The 17,747-nt window shown below is 37.8% G+C and overlaps 1 protein-coding gene across 1 annotated transcript in view; it reads left to right on the top strand.

Moving 5' to 3' along the window:
• Positions 1-15,055, top strand: part of LOC124276697 — a 55,817-nt gene extending 40,762 nt beyond the window's left edge. Inside the window, 8 exon segments of the mRNA XM_046712344.1 lie at positions 384-589; positions 1,011-1,281; positions 1,283-1,487; positions 2,436-3,002; positions 4,365-4,976; positions 7,023-7,267; positions 9,315-9,419; positions 14,587-15,055. Of these exon segments, the coding sequence (XP_046568300.1) occupies positions 384-589; positions 1,011-1,281; positions 1,283-1,487; positions 2,436-3,002; positions 4,365-4,976; positions 7,023-7,267; positions 9,315-9,419; positions 14,587-14,752 (2,377 nt within the window). The 3' untranslated portion in view covers positions 14,753-15,055.
• Positions 15,056-17,747: the final 2,692 nt, after the last annotated feature.

Here is a 17,747-nt window from a genome sequence, read left to right as displayed (position 1 = left end):
CCAATAAAACTCAGGGTAGTAAAGTCAAGTCACCACATAAGTATTGATATATGAAGGTGATAGTTAGTGCTGCATGCCTTGATATAGCTGGAAGTTTGCCAACAGTGTGTAAAACCACACCCACCAAAGATATCAGCTGAGAACAACCAAACTATGGAAAATGTAAACACAATGTGAAATAGAAGTAACGACTCAAGTGTAAAAACAAGCCACATTATCCACAAAATATGCATCATAATGATAATAACCACAGCACATCTTCAGTGGAGATCACAAAAAAACCCAATACACTTGATTTTCTGTGTTTGGTTTCCGTTGAACAGAAAGGCATGGTACTATGATGCATCCTCACAAATTAATTGATTTCAATTTTTCACCACCAGGGGTGCCAATCTGAATCTACAAAACAACCGAGGAGACACCCCACTTCATCTTGCGGCATATAGGGGCTTTGCGGACATTGTTGATGCCTTCATTGCTGCAGCAGCTGACCCCTTTGTTCGGAACGAATCTTGTAAAACTCCACTGCAGGAAGCAGAGAGCCAGTGCCATACCATGGCTGCCTCCAGGCTTGAACAGTACATGGCCAGTGAGTGATTTCATACACACTTGTTAATGTAGACCCCTGTAGTCCAGAAACCCTGCTTTACAGACCATGGTATTTGGATTAATTGAAACTTATGTAACTATATGTTAACTTGGACATGTCTTAGTGGTTAAAGCGCCGTTCTTCATGAGGTACGGTTCCCCACACAGGAACAATGTTCCCAGCCGTGATTGAGGCATGAGCTTGGAGGTGGTTTCTGCAATTTAAAATTTCTTTGATTCATAATTTATTTAAAAATTTGACATTATGATTCATGAAACTCTCTCTTGGCCTCATAAGCATGGAAGTTCAAATTGGTAAGCTACAGATGTCACTCAAGGGATATCTTGAGTAGAATCTCAAGGATTCCCTACAAGTCTGCTGTAAGCTCTGAATGACCAGGGTCACACACTCTTTGTTACAGGTCGACAGACATTCAGTTCACTGCCAACCTCAGGCCCTAACTCCGACTTCGTGAACATGCAGCAATCTATGGCACCAACATCATGGCCAAAGACCAAAGATCTCTCCTTCATCCCCAACATTAGGGAGAGTACAGCTTCAGAAACATCTAAGCTTTCAAACAATTTATCCAATTCCCATAATGCTACCCAAAGTCTGAAGCCAGTTTGTCAGGTGCCGCCATCTGTTGGCAACAGTAGCCCGAATGTCTGTGGAAGCTCAAGAAAACACTGATGCTTCCAACCTCACACAACCATTAAATACCATTGATGGAAGATGGCAGAAGGAGCCCAACAGAAGCCGTCTGCTCCAGACACCTTACCATGACTATCATGAGACGCCAGAAGCACCAAGGGCTGCTCCCAAGATGGCAGTAAACAGAAGTAAAAGCAGCCATGAGGACAGATGTGCTCTTGAAAACTTTGCTGAATCTTTGCAGGTGAGGAACTTCTTTCTTGCATGATGTCCTCAAATAAGGAAGGGCACTGAAATAGTGTTATTTTGTAGTTTTGTTCTATACATATTCTTATAAACATCCATAAATAATCATGACATAAAGTCATCATGAGCTATGCAAAACGTCCCTTCAAATCATCAAGCATATTTTTATAATATACTGAAGGAAACAAATAAGGGAACACCACTTCATGGCACTGTTCCTTTATTTTATTCTCGGATTTCCTCCAACAGCGCTATTCAAAGCTTGTGATGAAACTGGAAAAAAATAAAGGAACACTTGAATTTTCCTGTGTTCCTATATTTGCTTCTCTCAGTATATTATGTTTAAAATAGCCCCCAAATTAAGAATAATCACTTTCATTTTGAAACAGCAATACTGATAAGACGACTGTCTACTCCTATATTACAGTCATAAACAAATCAAGAAGAAAATGTTTGTTATTATACGTGGCATGTAATATTGTATCCATATGTATGTGCAGTGAAAGGCATTATTAGTTTCAAAACTGTGGCCGTGGTTGTTGTTGAACTTATCCATAGAATCCATAGATTGATCTGGGTTTTTCAGATTTGATCAACTGAAGTATAAAAGATACAGCTGTTCCATGTTGAATTATAACAATATATTATGCAAAAATATATGCAATGGAAAAAGAAATTCAAGAAATAATATTCACATTTATTGTAAAGATAGTCACTGACCACTGGATCACTTAGGAAAGAGGACATTATTTTACAGTGCTATTTTATCATTTTTATAATTTTGAAATTGCCTAAGAATTAAGAGGAAGTTTATTAATTATTTCTGAATCAGTTGGTAACATCAGTCAAAATGTAACCTCGTTTGGAAAGACCAAAATTTGAAAACAAAAGAACCGATGCTGTCTTCCCATGTGTGACAATTATAAGCCTATTCTTCTGTTTTCAGCTGGAGGTTGTGAAGTACAGTGAACGGGTTCTCAAGGCGGAGCAGAGCAATGTTCTCTGGCAGAACAAGGTCAAAGACCTGGAGAAGCTGAACAGGGAGTTACTACGACAATACGAACAGAAGTCAAGAGACTTGCACAGTGTGCAGGAAATGCTGGCTACAGAAAGAAGAAAAAACTTTGAGGTTGTGAAACAGCAGAAGCTGATCGCCCGGAGCATGTCTGCCTCCATGGACGTGGTGAGGATGGAGAATGGCAGGAACTCTAGGGAAGGTTGTCCACAGAGAGATGCCACCCATAAACATTTGCTGACATTTGTGAAAACACTAGATAACAGTGATATGTGCAATAGCAGACTGGTGCTGGACAGTCTCAGGGAGCACCTGCAGGCCGTGTGGTTGCAGCCTGCCAGCGTGTCAAGGATGGACTCCAATGTGGAGTGGGTGCCAGGTTTGGACTATGACATCGTTGGTGACGGACCACTTAACCATGTCAAAGATGGTGTACGAAATGGCTCGTGCTCGCTTGTCTTTCAGATTAGGAGAAATGGTTCCTTGTACATTCTCAAAGTAAGTTCCTCAGCTTGGGTGTTAATCATAGTTGTACACAATGATTGGTTGGAGACAAAGACTATTTGGCTGAAACATATCATGGGCATGTAGCCCTGTAGGAAGATGATCACTATGTATAGCCCTGTAGGAAGGTGACCAGTGTATATAACCCTGTAGGAAGGTGACCAGCGTATATAGCCCTCTAGGAAGGTGACCAGTGTATATAGCCCTGTAGGAAGATGATCACTATGTATAGCCCTGTAGGAAGGTGACCAGTGTATATAGCCCTGTAGGAAGGTCACCAGTATATATAGCCCTGTAGGAAGGTAACCAGTGTATATAGCCCGGTAGGAATTTGACAAGTATGTATAGCCCTGTAGGAAGGTCACCAGTATATATAGCCCTGTAGGAAGGTGACCAGTGTATATAGCCCGGTAGGAAGGTAACCAGTATATATAGCCCTGTAGGAAGGTGACCAGTGTATATAACCCTGTAGGAATTTGACAAGTATGTATAGCCCTGTAGGAAGGTCACCAGTATATATAGCCCTGTAGGAAGGTGACCAGTGTATATAGCCCGGTAGGAAGGTAACCAGTATATATAGCCCTGTAGGAAGGTGACCAGTGTATATAACCCTGTAGGAATTTGACAAGTATGTATAGCCCTGTAGAAAGGTCACCAGTATATATAGCCCTGTAGGAAGGTGACCGGTATATATAGCCCTGTAGGAAGGTCACCAGTATATATAGCCCTGTAGGAAGGTCACCAGTATATATAGCCCTGTAGGAAGGTGATATCACCTCAGAAGTTCCTTCTTCATTGTTGGTACATGTTTTTTATAGAAAACTGAATTTACATTTCTTGGACACAAAAGATTTATCTGATTCGGATGTTAGTTTCCTCGTCTTAACTCAGAAGTATTCAGTCGGGTAGTCAAGCAGGTTAACACAACCACCTGGTGTCAGATCCCCCTATTGTTATGTACTGTTGCTAATCTTGATGTCCCCACCATGCTATGGCTGTAATACAAGGGGTGTAAAACCCAACCCACTCACTCATTCAATGTGTCATCATGAGCTACAGCCAGTGTATCTACCAAAACTGGACTCTTACCTTCAGAGTTGTTCTAAAATTTGTGCTTTGGTTGTTTTGTGAACCAAGTTTTGACTTCCAAATCAGATGAGATTGATTGTCACGCCAAAAGGATTTCATTTTCCATCCCTAGCATCTGCATCCATGGCACAGAGCGATGATGACCTCTGGTGTGTAAAAGGATCATCTCTGATTGGTCACCCAAATGTAAACATATACCCACAGAATTTCCTTTTTGTATGCAATGTCATAAAAAACTATTCCATCTTTGCCATTGTTGTATTTCAGATGATGATTAACCTTATAAACCTAGACTACACCAATCATGATCAGGGCTGCAGCCTAGACGGGTATTTAATCCGGAACTTTGGACCTGAGTACCATGTACCTCTGTTCCTCTCCAAACATCGGAATATTGTCAGCGTCATGCATTACTATCAAGGCTCCACCGACCAGTTCCGCAGGTATCAGGACCTTCTCGTTCCCTCCAGTCTGGATGTCCCTCTGGAAATGGCAACACGTACCTCGTTCCTAGTTTTAGAAAGCTACCCCCAGACCCTCTTGTCTTTCATGGTCAACCAGCGGACGATATGTCCCGAACCGTGCTATGGTTTGCCCAATGTCTTCCTCCTCCTTCTGTTGTACCAGATGCTGTCTGTACTTGACTTCCTGCAGTGCAACCATATCGTGCACAGAGACATCAAGGGAGATAATGTGTTCCTGGACAAGTGTTTGCGGCCAGTGCTGGCTGATTTTGGATTTGCACGATCCTTGTACACACCTCAGGGCCAGAAGCAGATGTTTGTGAATAAGACCCAAGCTTGTGCAGGAAACTCAAATGCCTGGGCCCCCGAGCTGACGCGCTCACATCATAATGGTCCAGAGTCCTTGCCCCATCTGGTATGTCTGGAAAATGTTTGACTTTTCTGTTTCAGTAATTTGGACAACACTGAAAGTGCATGCATTAATCTAACTGGTTAAAAAACACAGGGTTCAAATCCTTTTTATCATTGGTTATATTTCAGTCTCAGCATTTGGTATGATAATATGAGTAGAATATTTTTAATATATTGAGTCCTAATATTTACAAACCCAGCTATAAATAAAGTCATGCTGGCTCATGGATATATGTCTTTTTAGACAACCTTTAAGCATGTATTTTTCTCTATCTTTGTGAGTTGTAATGTATAGTTTAATAACAGACATGCGAGTTGCCTGCTTTACCAAGTGAAATAATCTACATTCCAAGATATCATTCTCGGCCTAATTCTAGATACACAATATGTGGTATCTAACCGATGAACCTGAAATCAATTCTCTTTGTTTTAGATGTAAGCAAGTGTTGGAAAAGGTGTACTTCATAGTCTGTTAAATATACATGCTCATAGTTTAATATAACTAAGCCTAGTAAATAATTAGTGAAATAACTGGTGATTAAATTACAGGAAATAGACTCTCTTCGTCTAACTTACTTTAGTAATAAAACAGATTTTTTTTACTGTCACCAGTTGATGCTGAACCGCACACAAATTGGCACTATGTGCTTGAGTTCTACAAACTTCAAAGCATTGTATTAAAAATCAACAGAAGACAAACATGTTATTGCAACTATGGAGATAGGTATGTGCTGATGACGTACTTGATTCAAGGTCACATTATAGACGAGTGAAGGTCATCTTATATGTGGGGTTGCTTTATAGACAGTGATGTACAGAGTCTTTCATTAAGAAATATAATATACTTCCTGAATGGTTTCTCATTGTCCCTAGTTCCCTGTTACGCACAGATAATGACGCCATTGTGCTTCCACCTGTATAAGTTGAGATGCAGGTGCTGACCTTGACTGCGTCACTGAACACTGATCTTCTGTATGTCTTGCAAAACAGGCAGTGTTTGGAGTAACTTAAGATGTGATAATGTCTGAACTTACAATCATCCACTGTAGGGAGATTATGTAAGGAGGCTCTAATAGATAAATAATATAGGTAATTTTTATACAAGATGTAGAAGTTGATACTTAGTATTGAAAAGATGAAAATTGTGTGCATTTTGGATGACTTTAAATATGAAATAACTTCTTAATGTACTCAAAGGTACTAGCGAGTATAAAGTTACTGATGATTATGAGGAAATGGACCATATGACATAACAGACTGACCAATCTTCTGTGTCCACAACAAGATAGACGAGGACAGCTTTATGTTGGTTTCAACATTACTTTTCTTGTGTTCATCTCATGTGGGAATTACCATAACCAAACAATAAATAAATATGAAACTTCTTTTTTTTTCAATCGGAAACTCAATATAAGCCTGAACATTTTAGCAATACTGAGAAAGTCATATGGAGGGTCAGCAGTATATATGTACCGGTACTTGTAAGTGGAAGGATATTACATTACATGTACATGAACTAGATATCTGTAATGACTCATTCTGCTCAAGTCTCAGTGCGTAAATGTCATAGCTGCATCAGCAGAAGCTGGTCCCTTGCTGGACAACTAAACTACAAGCGTGGAAGAAAATTAATTTACTGATATTTTCACAGTACATCCTAAATATGTATCAAAAACACAAGACAGGTCCAGACTTGAACTATACTGTTATGAAATAAATTTTGAAAGCTTTAACTCTTCCTCAAAACACACTATTTTATGTCAAATGTTGAAACATTTTCAGAACACTGGAATTAGAATGAACCTGATTCTGGCTTACATGTTAGCTTTGAAGCTATAACTAACAGAACCTTTAATGCTCAGTTTTAGTTTTACAGTATTGAATTGGAAATATAGAGTAAATGTGAATTGTAAGAAATATGACTCTTCCAAAACTTCCCCAGTGTTGTAAATTAATGCCTGCATTCCCAAATTGAGACATAAACAATTTGATTCAACTATCATTCCATGCTATAAATCTGTGAGTGATGACCTTGTGTATACTTTGGCAGACCTCCCTGCAAGAAGTTTACGCCAAAACTGATGGTTTTGCTGTGAGTCGGATGTTCTACAGCTTGCTGCGCCCTCTAGGGGATAGAGACGACTTCCCTCAGTCATCAGTGAACAAGCCACACTATTTTGACTCTGCTATCCCTGACTTGCCAGTGGGTTTCTCCCATGGCCTGTGTGATGTACTCAAACAATTGGTGCTAGATAACCCACAACACAGGCCAACAGCCAGGAAGGCCATGATCAGGTAGGAACTTTGATTGAGATCCTGTATCAAGATGTATCAGATAATTCAATTTCACAAATTTTCATTAGATAATGTCCAGATATCAGGAAGACCATGATCAGATATGATGCAATAGCAATAGGTCCACCACTGTTACATTCTGTATCCAGAAGGCCTCTATCAGATAAAATTATAAACAATAGCAGAAAGGTCATTATCAGATAAAATGATAATAAATGTCAGGAAGGTCACTTTCATTTAAAATGACAAACAATGTCAGGAAAGCAACTATCAGATAAAATGACAAACAATGTCAGGAAGGTCTCTATCAGATAAAATGACAAACAATGTCAGGAAGGTCTCTATCAGATAAAATGACAAACAATGTCAGGAAAGCAACTATCAGATAAAATGACAAACAATGTCAGGAAAGCAACTATCAGATAAAATGAGAATGTCAGGAAGGTCTCTATCAGATAAAATGACAAACAATGTCAGGAAGGTCTTTTTCAGATAAAATGACAAACAATGTCAGGAAGATGCTTGATTGGCATTTTAGAAGATGATATTTGATGAACATAGAGATTTTTTCTGGGTTACATCTTCCTTTTTATTCTCGAGTACGAGAATAAAAGAAGATGTAACCCAGAAAAAATCTCTATGTTCATCAATATCAGAAAGGTCATTTTCAGATAAAATGACAAACAATGTCAGGAAGGTCATTTTCAGATAAAATGACAAGCAATATCAGGAAGGTCATTATCAGATAAAATGATAATATATGTCAGGAAGGTCACTTTCATTTAAAATGACAAACAATGTCAGGAAAGCAACTATCAGATAAAATGACAAACAATGTCAGGAAGGTCTTTTTTCAGATAAAATGACAAACAATATCAGAAAGGTCATTTTCAGATAAAATGACAAACAATGTCAGGAAGGTCATTTTCAGATAAAATGACAAACAATGTCAGGAAGGTCTCTAACAGATAAAATGACAAACAATGTCAGGAAGGTCATTATCAGATAAAATGATTATAAATGTCAGGAGGGCCACTTTCATATAAAATGACAAACAATATCATGAAGGTCATTTTCAGATAAAATGGCAAACAGTGTCAGGAAGGTCATTATCAGATAAAATGACAAGCAATATCAGGAAGGTCATTATCAGATAAAATGATTATAAATTTCAGGAAGGTCATTTTCAGATAAAATGACAAACAATATCAGAAAGGTCATTTTCAGATAAAATGACAAACAATGTCAGGAAGGTCATTTTCAGATAAAATGACAAGCAATATCAGGAAGGTCATTATCAGATAAAATGATTATAAATGTCAGGAAGGTCATTTTCATATAAAATGACAAACAATATCATGAAGGTCATTTTCATATAAAATGACAAACAATGTCAGGAAGGTCATTATCAGATAAAATGACAAGCAATATCAGGAAGGTCATTATCAGATAAAATGATTATAAATGTCAGGAGGGCCACTTTCATATAAAATGACAAACAATGTCAGGAAGGTCATTTTCAGATAAAATGACAAACAATATCAGAAAGGTCATTTTCAGATAAAATGACAAACAATGTCAGGAAGGTCATTATCAGATAAAATGACAAACAATATCAGGAAGGTCATTATCAGATAAAATGATTATAAATGTCAGGAAGGTCATTATCAGATAAAATGACAAACAATATCAGGAAGGCCTCTATCAGATAAAATGATTATAAATGCCAGGAAGGTCATTTTCAGATAAAATGACAAGCAATATCAGGAAGGTCATTATCAGATAAAATGACAAACAATATCAGATGAGATGAGAAGAAGGCTGTTTTCAGATAATGTGAGATGCAATATACAAAAGGCCGCCATCACATATGATCATATGCAATATGGAGAAATCCAAAATGATAGGAGATAACGTCAGATGCAATATGAAAGGAGGCCATGAACAGATACAAAGATATTTAATAGTAAACATATTTAGAAATAACAGTACTTAGTAAAGATTGCTGTGAATAAAGTTGCTATATTGCTGTGCCAACATGTTTCAGGGTGGGTGTGATGCTGTTTGCCCCTGCTCCAGAGGAGGTTCTGTCCCTGTGTGATGTCCCACCCTATCTGGAAGCTCGGGCCCTCAAACTCCTGGCAGTCAACAGGTCAGTTATAAGCAGAGCCACCAAAGAAGGACACAGTGAAAAACAGTTTGCTTTTGGCCTCACAGTATATGCATGTTTTACAAAATGAGCAGAATGTTTAGAAGTCATTGCAAAAATTGTCACCACATTCATGTTTTTGAAAACGCTACGTTTACAGGTATTCAAAATAAAGCTTAATGTTCGATAGAATGTGATTTTAGAGGTTTTCAGGAATTCTTTGATTTTGATTGAAGTTCAGCCTTGATATGAATAAAGAATGCACAAACATATGGTAAAATATTCATTCTATTTTCTTGCTTTAGCCATGTACTTAAAGATGTCAAAAGCCAAAGTTTAACAAAGAACAAAGAACTAGTTGTCAACCCTTTGAATCATTAGAAAGTCCTCGTGCCAAATTTCAGTTTGTTGTGGCTTTAAAGTGTGACATATTCTGAAGGCCAAAAAGTCTGGTATTATGCTTTGTCTCCACTGACTGAAAGTGAACCAAATAGTCCTCATACATGTCAAGTTAAAACACAAACACAACTATACTGATGGACTTTGTTAAATGTTTACTGTAGTTTCTATGTAGTTCAAGAGAAAGTATAATTATTCCTCTCCTGCTCAAACTACACAATTAAGTTAAGTTTTGACTGAAACTAACAATTCTTTTATATAAAACTAACAATTCTTTTATATACCAAGATGACATTTACACATCAAGTAAGCTTTCATTATGCACAATCATGAAGAACCTGAATGTCAAGATTCAGACCTTTTTCCAACAATTCAGATTGCTAATTGACAAAAACTGAAAAGATTAATAAGATTTTGGAGTTTATTGTTTTGAAAAAACACTCCTTCTTGATGGATACTTATAATTACAGCTAAAATCTGTTTGTTTTGTTTGTAAAGTAACTTTTACTGCATATTAGAACTTTACTTTCTTTTTAGTTTGACTGTAACTTTTCCTAAATCTCAGCTTACAAACTTTCATCCATTCACAAAAAATAACGAATTTATAGGCCACATAACAATCAATTATTACTTTCACTTTTCCACATTAGGTACCGTATTTTAGAACAGAAAAACACCTGTTTTAAATGTAGGCAATTGTCCTAATTAAAGTACATGGTAATTTCAATGATGTTTTTGTTTTTGAAATGTTATATGCTTGCTCAAATTATAAATTATATCAAATTTTGTTTGAAAGAGTTTAGAATTTCATTTCAGACAAAATTAATTGGTAAAAATACAGGGCCTAGATTTTGGAAGCTCTCTTAGAACTAAGATAGTCGGAAGTTAATGTTAATGTATGGCACTTACGACTATCTTAGTGCTAAGAGAGCTTCCAAAATCTAGGCCCAGGGTGGTGCTTATTTTATACATGGATGTGTATATAAAATTTTATTTGGAAATCCTGCCATCAATCATCCATCCACTGTTTGCTGATCTGATCAGTTGATAGTGTTTGCTGATCAGCTGATGATGTTTACTGATCAGTTGATGATGTTTACTGATCGGTTGATGGTGTGCTGATTGGTTGACAGTGTTTACTGATTGGTTGATGGTGTTTACTGATCAGTTGATGGTGTTTACTGATCAGCTGATGATGTTTACTGATCAGTTGATGCTGATTACTGATTGGTTGATGGTGTTTGCTGATCAGTAGATGGTGTTTACTGATTAGTTAATGGTGCTCACTGATTAGTAAATGGTGTTCACTGATCGGTTGATTGTGTTTGCTGATCAGTAGATGGTGTTTACTGATGAGTTGATGGTGTTTACTGATTGGTTGATGGTGTTTACTGATTGGTTGATGGTGTTTACATCTGGTTGATGCTGTTTACTGATCGGTTGATGGTGTTTACTGATCAGTTGATGGTGTTTGCTGATCAGTTGATGGTGTTTACAGATCAGTTGATTGTGTTTACTGATCAGTTGATGTGTTTTCTGATCCGTTGATGGTGTTCACTGATTATTTGATGGTGTTCTCTGATCAGTTGATGGTGTTTACTGATGAGTTGATGGTGTTTACTGATGGGTTGATGGTGTTTACTGATGGGTTGATGGTGTTTACTGATGAGTTGATGGTGTTCACTGATCAGTTGATGGTGTTTACTGATCAGTTGATGGTGTTCACTGATTATTTGATGGTGTTTACTGATGAGTTGATGGTGTTTACTGATGAGTTGATGGTGTTCACTGATCAGTTGATGGTGTTTACTGATGGGTTGATGGTGTTTTTTGATCAGTTGATGGTGTTCACTGATCAGTGGATGGTGTTTACTGATGAGTTGATGATGTTTACTGATGAGTTGATGGTGTTTTTTGATCAGTTGATGGTGTTTTTTGATCAGTTGATGGTGTTTGCTGATCAGTTGATGGTGTTCACTGATTATTTGATGGTGTTCTCTGATCCATTGATGGTGTTTGCTGATCAGTTGATGGTGTTTACTTATCAGTTGATTGTGTTTACTGATCAGTTGATGTTTACTGATCGGTTGATGGTGTTCACTGATCAGTTGATGGTGTTTACTGATCAGTTGATGGTGTTTACTGATGAGTTGATGGTGTTTACTGATCGGTTGATGGTGTTCACTGATCAGTTGATGGTGTTTACTGATGAGTTGATGATGTTTACTGATGAGTTGATGGTGTTTACTGATGAGTTGATGATGTTTACTGATGAGTTGATGATGTTTACTGATGAGTTGATGATGTTTACTTATCAGTTGATGGTGTTTACTGATGAGTTGATGATGTTTACTGATGAGTTGATGGTGTTTTTTGATGGGTTGGTGGTGTTTTTTGATCAGTTGATGGTGTTTACTGATCAGTTGATGGTGTTCACTGATTATTTGATGGTGTTCTCTGATCCATTGATGGTGTTTACTGATGAGTTGATGGTGTTCGATGATCAGTTGATGGTGTTTACTGATGAGTTGATGATGTTTACTGATGGGTTGGTGGTGTTTTTTTATCAGTTGATGGTGTTTACCGATCAGTTGATGGTGTTTTTTGATCAGTTGATGGTGTTTGCTGATTATTTGATGGTGTTCTCTGATCCATTGATGGTGTTTGCTGATCAGTTGATGGTGTTTACTTATCAGTTGATTGTGTTTACTGATCAGTTGATGTTTACTGATCGGTTGATTGTGTTCACTGATCAGTTGATGGTGTTTACTGATCAGTTGATGGTGTTTACTGATGAGTTGATGGTGTTTACTGATTGGTTGATGGTGTTCACTGATCAGTTGATGGTGTTTACTGATCAGTTGATGGTGTTTACTGATCGGTTGATGGTGTTCACTGATCAGTTGATGGTGTTTACTGATGAGTTGGTGATGTTTACTGATGAGTTGATGGTGTTTACTGATGGGTTGGTGGTGTTTTTTGATCAGTTGATGGTGTTTACTGATTATTTGATGGTGTTTGCTGATCAGTTGATGGTGTTTGCTGATCAGTTGATGGTGTTCACTGATTATTTGATGGTGTTTGCTGATCAGTTGATGGTGTTTACTGATGAGTTGATGGTGTTTACTGATCAGTTGATGGTGTTTACTGATGAGTTGATGATGTTTACTGATGAGCTGATCCATTGATGGTGTTTACTGATGGGTTGATGGTGTTTTTGATCAGTTGATGGTGTTGATTTACTGATCAGTTGATGTTTACTGATCAGTTGATGGTGTTTACTGATGAGTTGATTTGATGGTGTTTACTGATCAGTTGATGGTGTTCTACTGATCAGTTGATGGTGATCAGTTTACTGATCAGTTGATGGTGTTTACTGATGAGTTGATGATGTTTATCAGTTGATGTGTTTACTGATCAGTTGATGGTGTTTACTGATGAGATCAGTTGATGGTTGTTGGTGTCACTGATCAGTTGATGGTGTTTACTGATGAGTTGATGGTGTTTACTGATCAGTTGATGGTGTTTTTGATCAGTTGATGGTGTTTTACTGATGATTGATGGTGTTTTGATCAGTTGATGGTGTTTACTGATCAGTTGATGGTGTTTACTGATCATTTGATTTACTGATGTTGATGGTGTTTACTGATGTGTTGATGGTGTTCATCAGTTGATGGTGTTTACTGATCAGTTGATGGTGTTCACTGATCAGTTGATGGTGTTTTACTGATCAGTTGATGGTGTTTACTGATGAGTTGATGGTGTTTACTGATTTGATGTTGATGGTGTTTTACTGATCAGTTGATGGTGTTTACTGATCAGTTGATGGTGTTTACTGATCGGTTGATGGTGTTCACTGATCAGTTGATGGTGTTTACTGATGAGTTGGTGATGTTTACTGATGAGTTGATGGTGTTTACTGATGGGTTGGTGGTGTTTTTTGATCAGTTGATGGTGTTTACTGATTATTTGATGGTGTTTACTGATCAGTTGATGGTGTTTGCTGATCAGTTGATGGTGTTTACTGATCAGTTGATGGTGTTTACTGATCAGTTGATGGTGTTTACTGATCAGTTGATGGTGTTTACTGATCAGTTGATGGTGTTTACTGATCAGTTGATGGTGTTCACTGATCAGTTGATGGTGTTTACTGATGAGTTGATGATGTTTACTGATGAGTTGATGGTGTTTACTGATTGATGGTGTTTACTGGTGTTTATCAGTTGATGGTGTTCTCTGATCAGTTGATGGTGTTTGCTGATCAGTTGATGATCAGTTGATGGATCAGTTGTTTACTGATCAGTTGATGGTGTTTACTGATCAGTTGATGGTGTTTTACTGATCAGTTGATGGTGTTTACTGATCAGTTGATGGTGTTTACTGATCAGTTGATGATGTTTTTACTGATCAGTTGATGGTTTTACTGATGAGTTGATGATGTTTACTGATGAGTTGATGGTGTTTACTGATGGGTTGATGGTGTTCACTGATTATTTGATGGTGTTCTCTGATCCATTGATGGTGTTTGCTGATCAGTTGATGGTGTTTACTGATCAGTTGATTGTGTTTACTGATCAGTTGATGGTGTTTACTGATCGGTTGATGGTGTTCACTGATCAGTTGATGGTGTTTACTGATGAGTTGATGATGTTTACTGATGAGTTGATGGTGTTTACTGATTGGTTGATGGTGTTAACTGATCAGTTGATGGTGTTTACTGATCAGTTGATGGTGTTTACTGATGAGTTCAAAGTATATGCTATATTTTCAGGTGTTGCAGTGACAAGGAGAGAGTGATGAATGTAGAAGAAAGTATATCTTTTGTGTCGCCTGAGGTTGAAGCAAGTTTTCTTGTCAACATCACAGCTGAAGAGTTTTGGGAAGAATTCGGGGATTTGAAGGACAAGAATCTCCTGACAGTACAAAATGATGTCTGAATATGAGAATGTTTCTGTTTAGTAAACAATAACTATAACTAAACCTTAGTTGTGGCATTGATATTTTGTCCCTAGTTTTTTATTAATTAATCTGTGTTCAAATAATTTATATTATACATGTAGGTAACACAGGGCCAATTGTGCCACATTTATTTGTTGACTGTATACAGTATGAAAACAGTTTTGCCTCAGAAAGCTCATAGGTGACATGACTTTACAATTAATGGCTGTGTGTTTGTGTATGATGACGAACTTCTGTGTTCGAGTGTGTTTATGTCCTATACCTTGTTGTGTATACGTCCTATTTATGAAATACACTTCGCTCTACCACCATGTATAGTGTAATAAAACACACTTTTGCCCTGAACTATTATAGTAAAAGAAAGAGGACGCGCTTGCGTCCGAGTGCTTTTACGTTATAATAGTTCAGGGCAAAAGTGTGTTTTATTACACTATACATGGTGGTAGGGCTTAACTGTATTTCTTTTCTAAGATGCCAAATTTAATACTTTCTAAAGATAATTACGATTAATTTAAGGCAGAAAACAAACGACGGTGTCGGTGACCTAAATTAAGAATCCTCGCACAGGGCTAACTGGCGCGTTCTATTGATGTGTCTGCCCCTACGTTAAGACGAACGTTACCAGAAAAAAACAAATGATAACAGTTTGATGACGGTTTACGTTCGGATTAAATATCTTCTCTGAATTATTTTAATTACATCTGTCATTAACGTAGACCATATGGAGCAATATGAACGTTGAATTTCTACTACCAGCGTAAATTTAGATCAGTACATCCAGAGGAAGTTGAGTAGTCAAGCGACATTCCACAATTGCATTGTGGGAATGTAAACATTACGAACGTTACCGTGTCGCTGAAAACATGTGAGTCGAAATGACACATTTTAACCGTCGTAAAACATAAACGTAATGTTTCCACCAGTGATGTTAGCTGCGTGAAGCAACAGCAAACCAAGAAACTGGATGCAACGGTGTAATTTACTGTAGGAGGCCGTACGAGGCGATGACAACTGACATGCATCGTGACGTCGCTTACATTGTGACGTAATGTAAAATGGTTCGATTACGAGGGGGCACACTAGAATGGCGCAGTGACAGGATAACGTCATTCAATTGTTACGTCATCAAAAAACTATACCTTTATTGTCTGATAATGTATTTTTTGTTCGATTGTTCTAACCGCTAGGCATCTTAGAAACCTTGTTACAGTGTTTTAATGTTCCGTGTTTCGGAGGTAGAAGTAGGGTAAGGTTCACACAACATGCTGGTGGAGTTACATCCATCAAGTTGAAATGATATTGTTGTTGGAATGTTTATTGTAGGGGTAATTTTCAGTCAAGGTTTTACTCCACCATTATCTCTGGTCTTACTTGGTGTCCAGAAAAAAGTGTGTTGTGAAAGAAATGTTTGTTCAACTGCTACTTTCACAAAAGACAATGTACCAACAAAATTCCAGATCTCCCTGCGAAGACTATTAATGTCTGTTCCTTATTTAAATTATTCAGCAAACACAAATGACATGCTTCATACAAGAAGGTATAAGTCCAGTGGACAGTGTGTGTGGTGGTCAGTCGGTGGCAGTCAGGGCTGATAATTAAACAGTTTGAAAAGTCTATGAAATCCATTGACTGTGCTTATGAAGTATAGGGTTAAACATTCATACACTTGTCAATTGTTTAAAGTGCTACAATAGATATATGACAACCAACTGGTGTTTACTTGGGTTTTCTTTCACCGGGAGTTTGACGGAATGATGTTGAATGGTATCATTCAAACAATTCATGAAACTGGAGCATTAGAGGCTTGTCCTTGACCAACTCTCTGGAACTTCATCATCAGTGCAGACTAGTGTGAAGCATTAGAGGCTTGTCCTTGACCAACTCTCTGGAACTTCATCATCAGTGCAGACTAGTGTGAAGCATTAGAGGCTTGTCCTTGACCAACTCTCTGGAACTTCATCATCAGTGCAGACTAGTGTGAAGCATTAGAGGCTTGTCCTTGACCAACTCTCTGGAACTTCATCATCAGTGCAGACTAGTGTGAAGCATTAGAGGCTTGTCCTTGACCAACTCTCTGGAACTTCATCATCAGTGCAGACTAGTGTGAAGCATTAGAGGCTTGTCCTTGACCAACTCTCTGGAACTTCATCATCAGTGCAGACTAGTGTGAAGCCAGCTACTGTAATACTCAATAAGCCACTCATTCATCTCTCACCATTGAAGACAAGATTGTAAAGCACCTTATGGACACATGTACCATTGTCTGACTGAATGGGTTACTTCCAGGTAGAGCTAGATATCAGTCATACAATATACCCAGATGTATTCTGTTACAAGAATAGCATATGTACTGCTCAAGGAATTTAAACAACACCTGTTTGTTTAATATGATGATGATTAATATGCCATTGCTGGTCGGTCTTGCAACACACAGCCTACCAATTGTGGGTTTCTTTAGCTTGTTTTGAGAAGAACATATAGTAGCTAACCAGTTGTACAGGGTGAGCATACATAGACTTCCTAGGAACTTAGACGGCAACAGCAAGTCTAGGTAAATTAACAAAGACAATATGTTTAGATTGCGTAGATTAACCACACACTAGATTAAGCATAGCCTGTGTGCTGCCTGCTTTTATTGAATACAGGACCCGTTAAGATCCGGGTTAGAATTGAACCATGCTTGTTGTAAGAGGCGACTAATGGTATTGGGTGGTCAGGCTCGCTGACTTGGTTGACACATGTCATTGTATCCCATTTACGTAGATCAGTGCTCATGCTGTTGATCACAAGATTGTCTGGTCGAATAGTTACAGACCGCTGCCATATAGCTGGAATATTGCTGAGTGTGGCGTAAAACTAAACTCACTCACTCACTCATTGAATACAGAGGTAACTGAGTTTCGTGGACAATGTTATTTTTTCATTAAGTCATGAGTTACATGGTATTAATGCCAGATTAAAATTTGTTTCAAT

Source organism: Haliotis rubra, unplaced genomic scaffold (assembly GCF_003918875.1).
Source record: "Haliotis rubra isolate DU_JTF1 unplaced genomic scaffold, ASM391887v1 Scf211, whole genome shotgun sequence".
Taxonomy (NCBI): Eukaryota; Metazoa; Mollusca; class Gastropoda; order Lepetellida; family Haliotidae; genus Haliotis; species Haliotis rubra.
The sequence above is the reverse complement of the archived record's forward strand: the minus strand, read 5'-3'. Positions and strand labels throughout refer to the sequence as shown.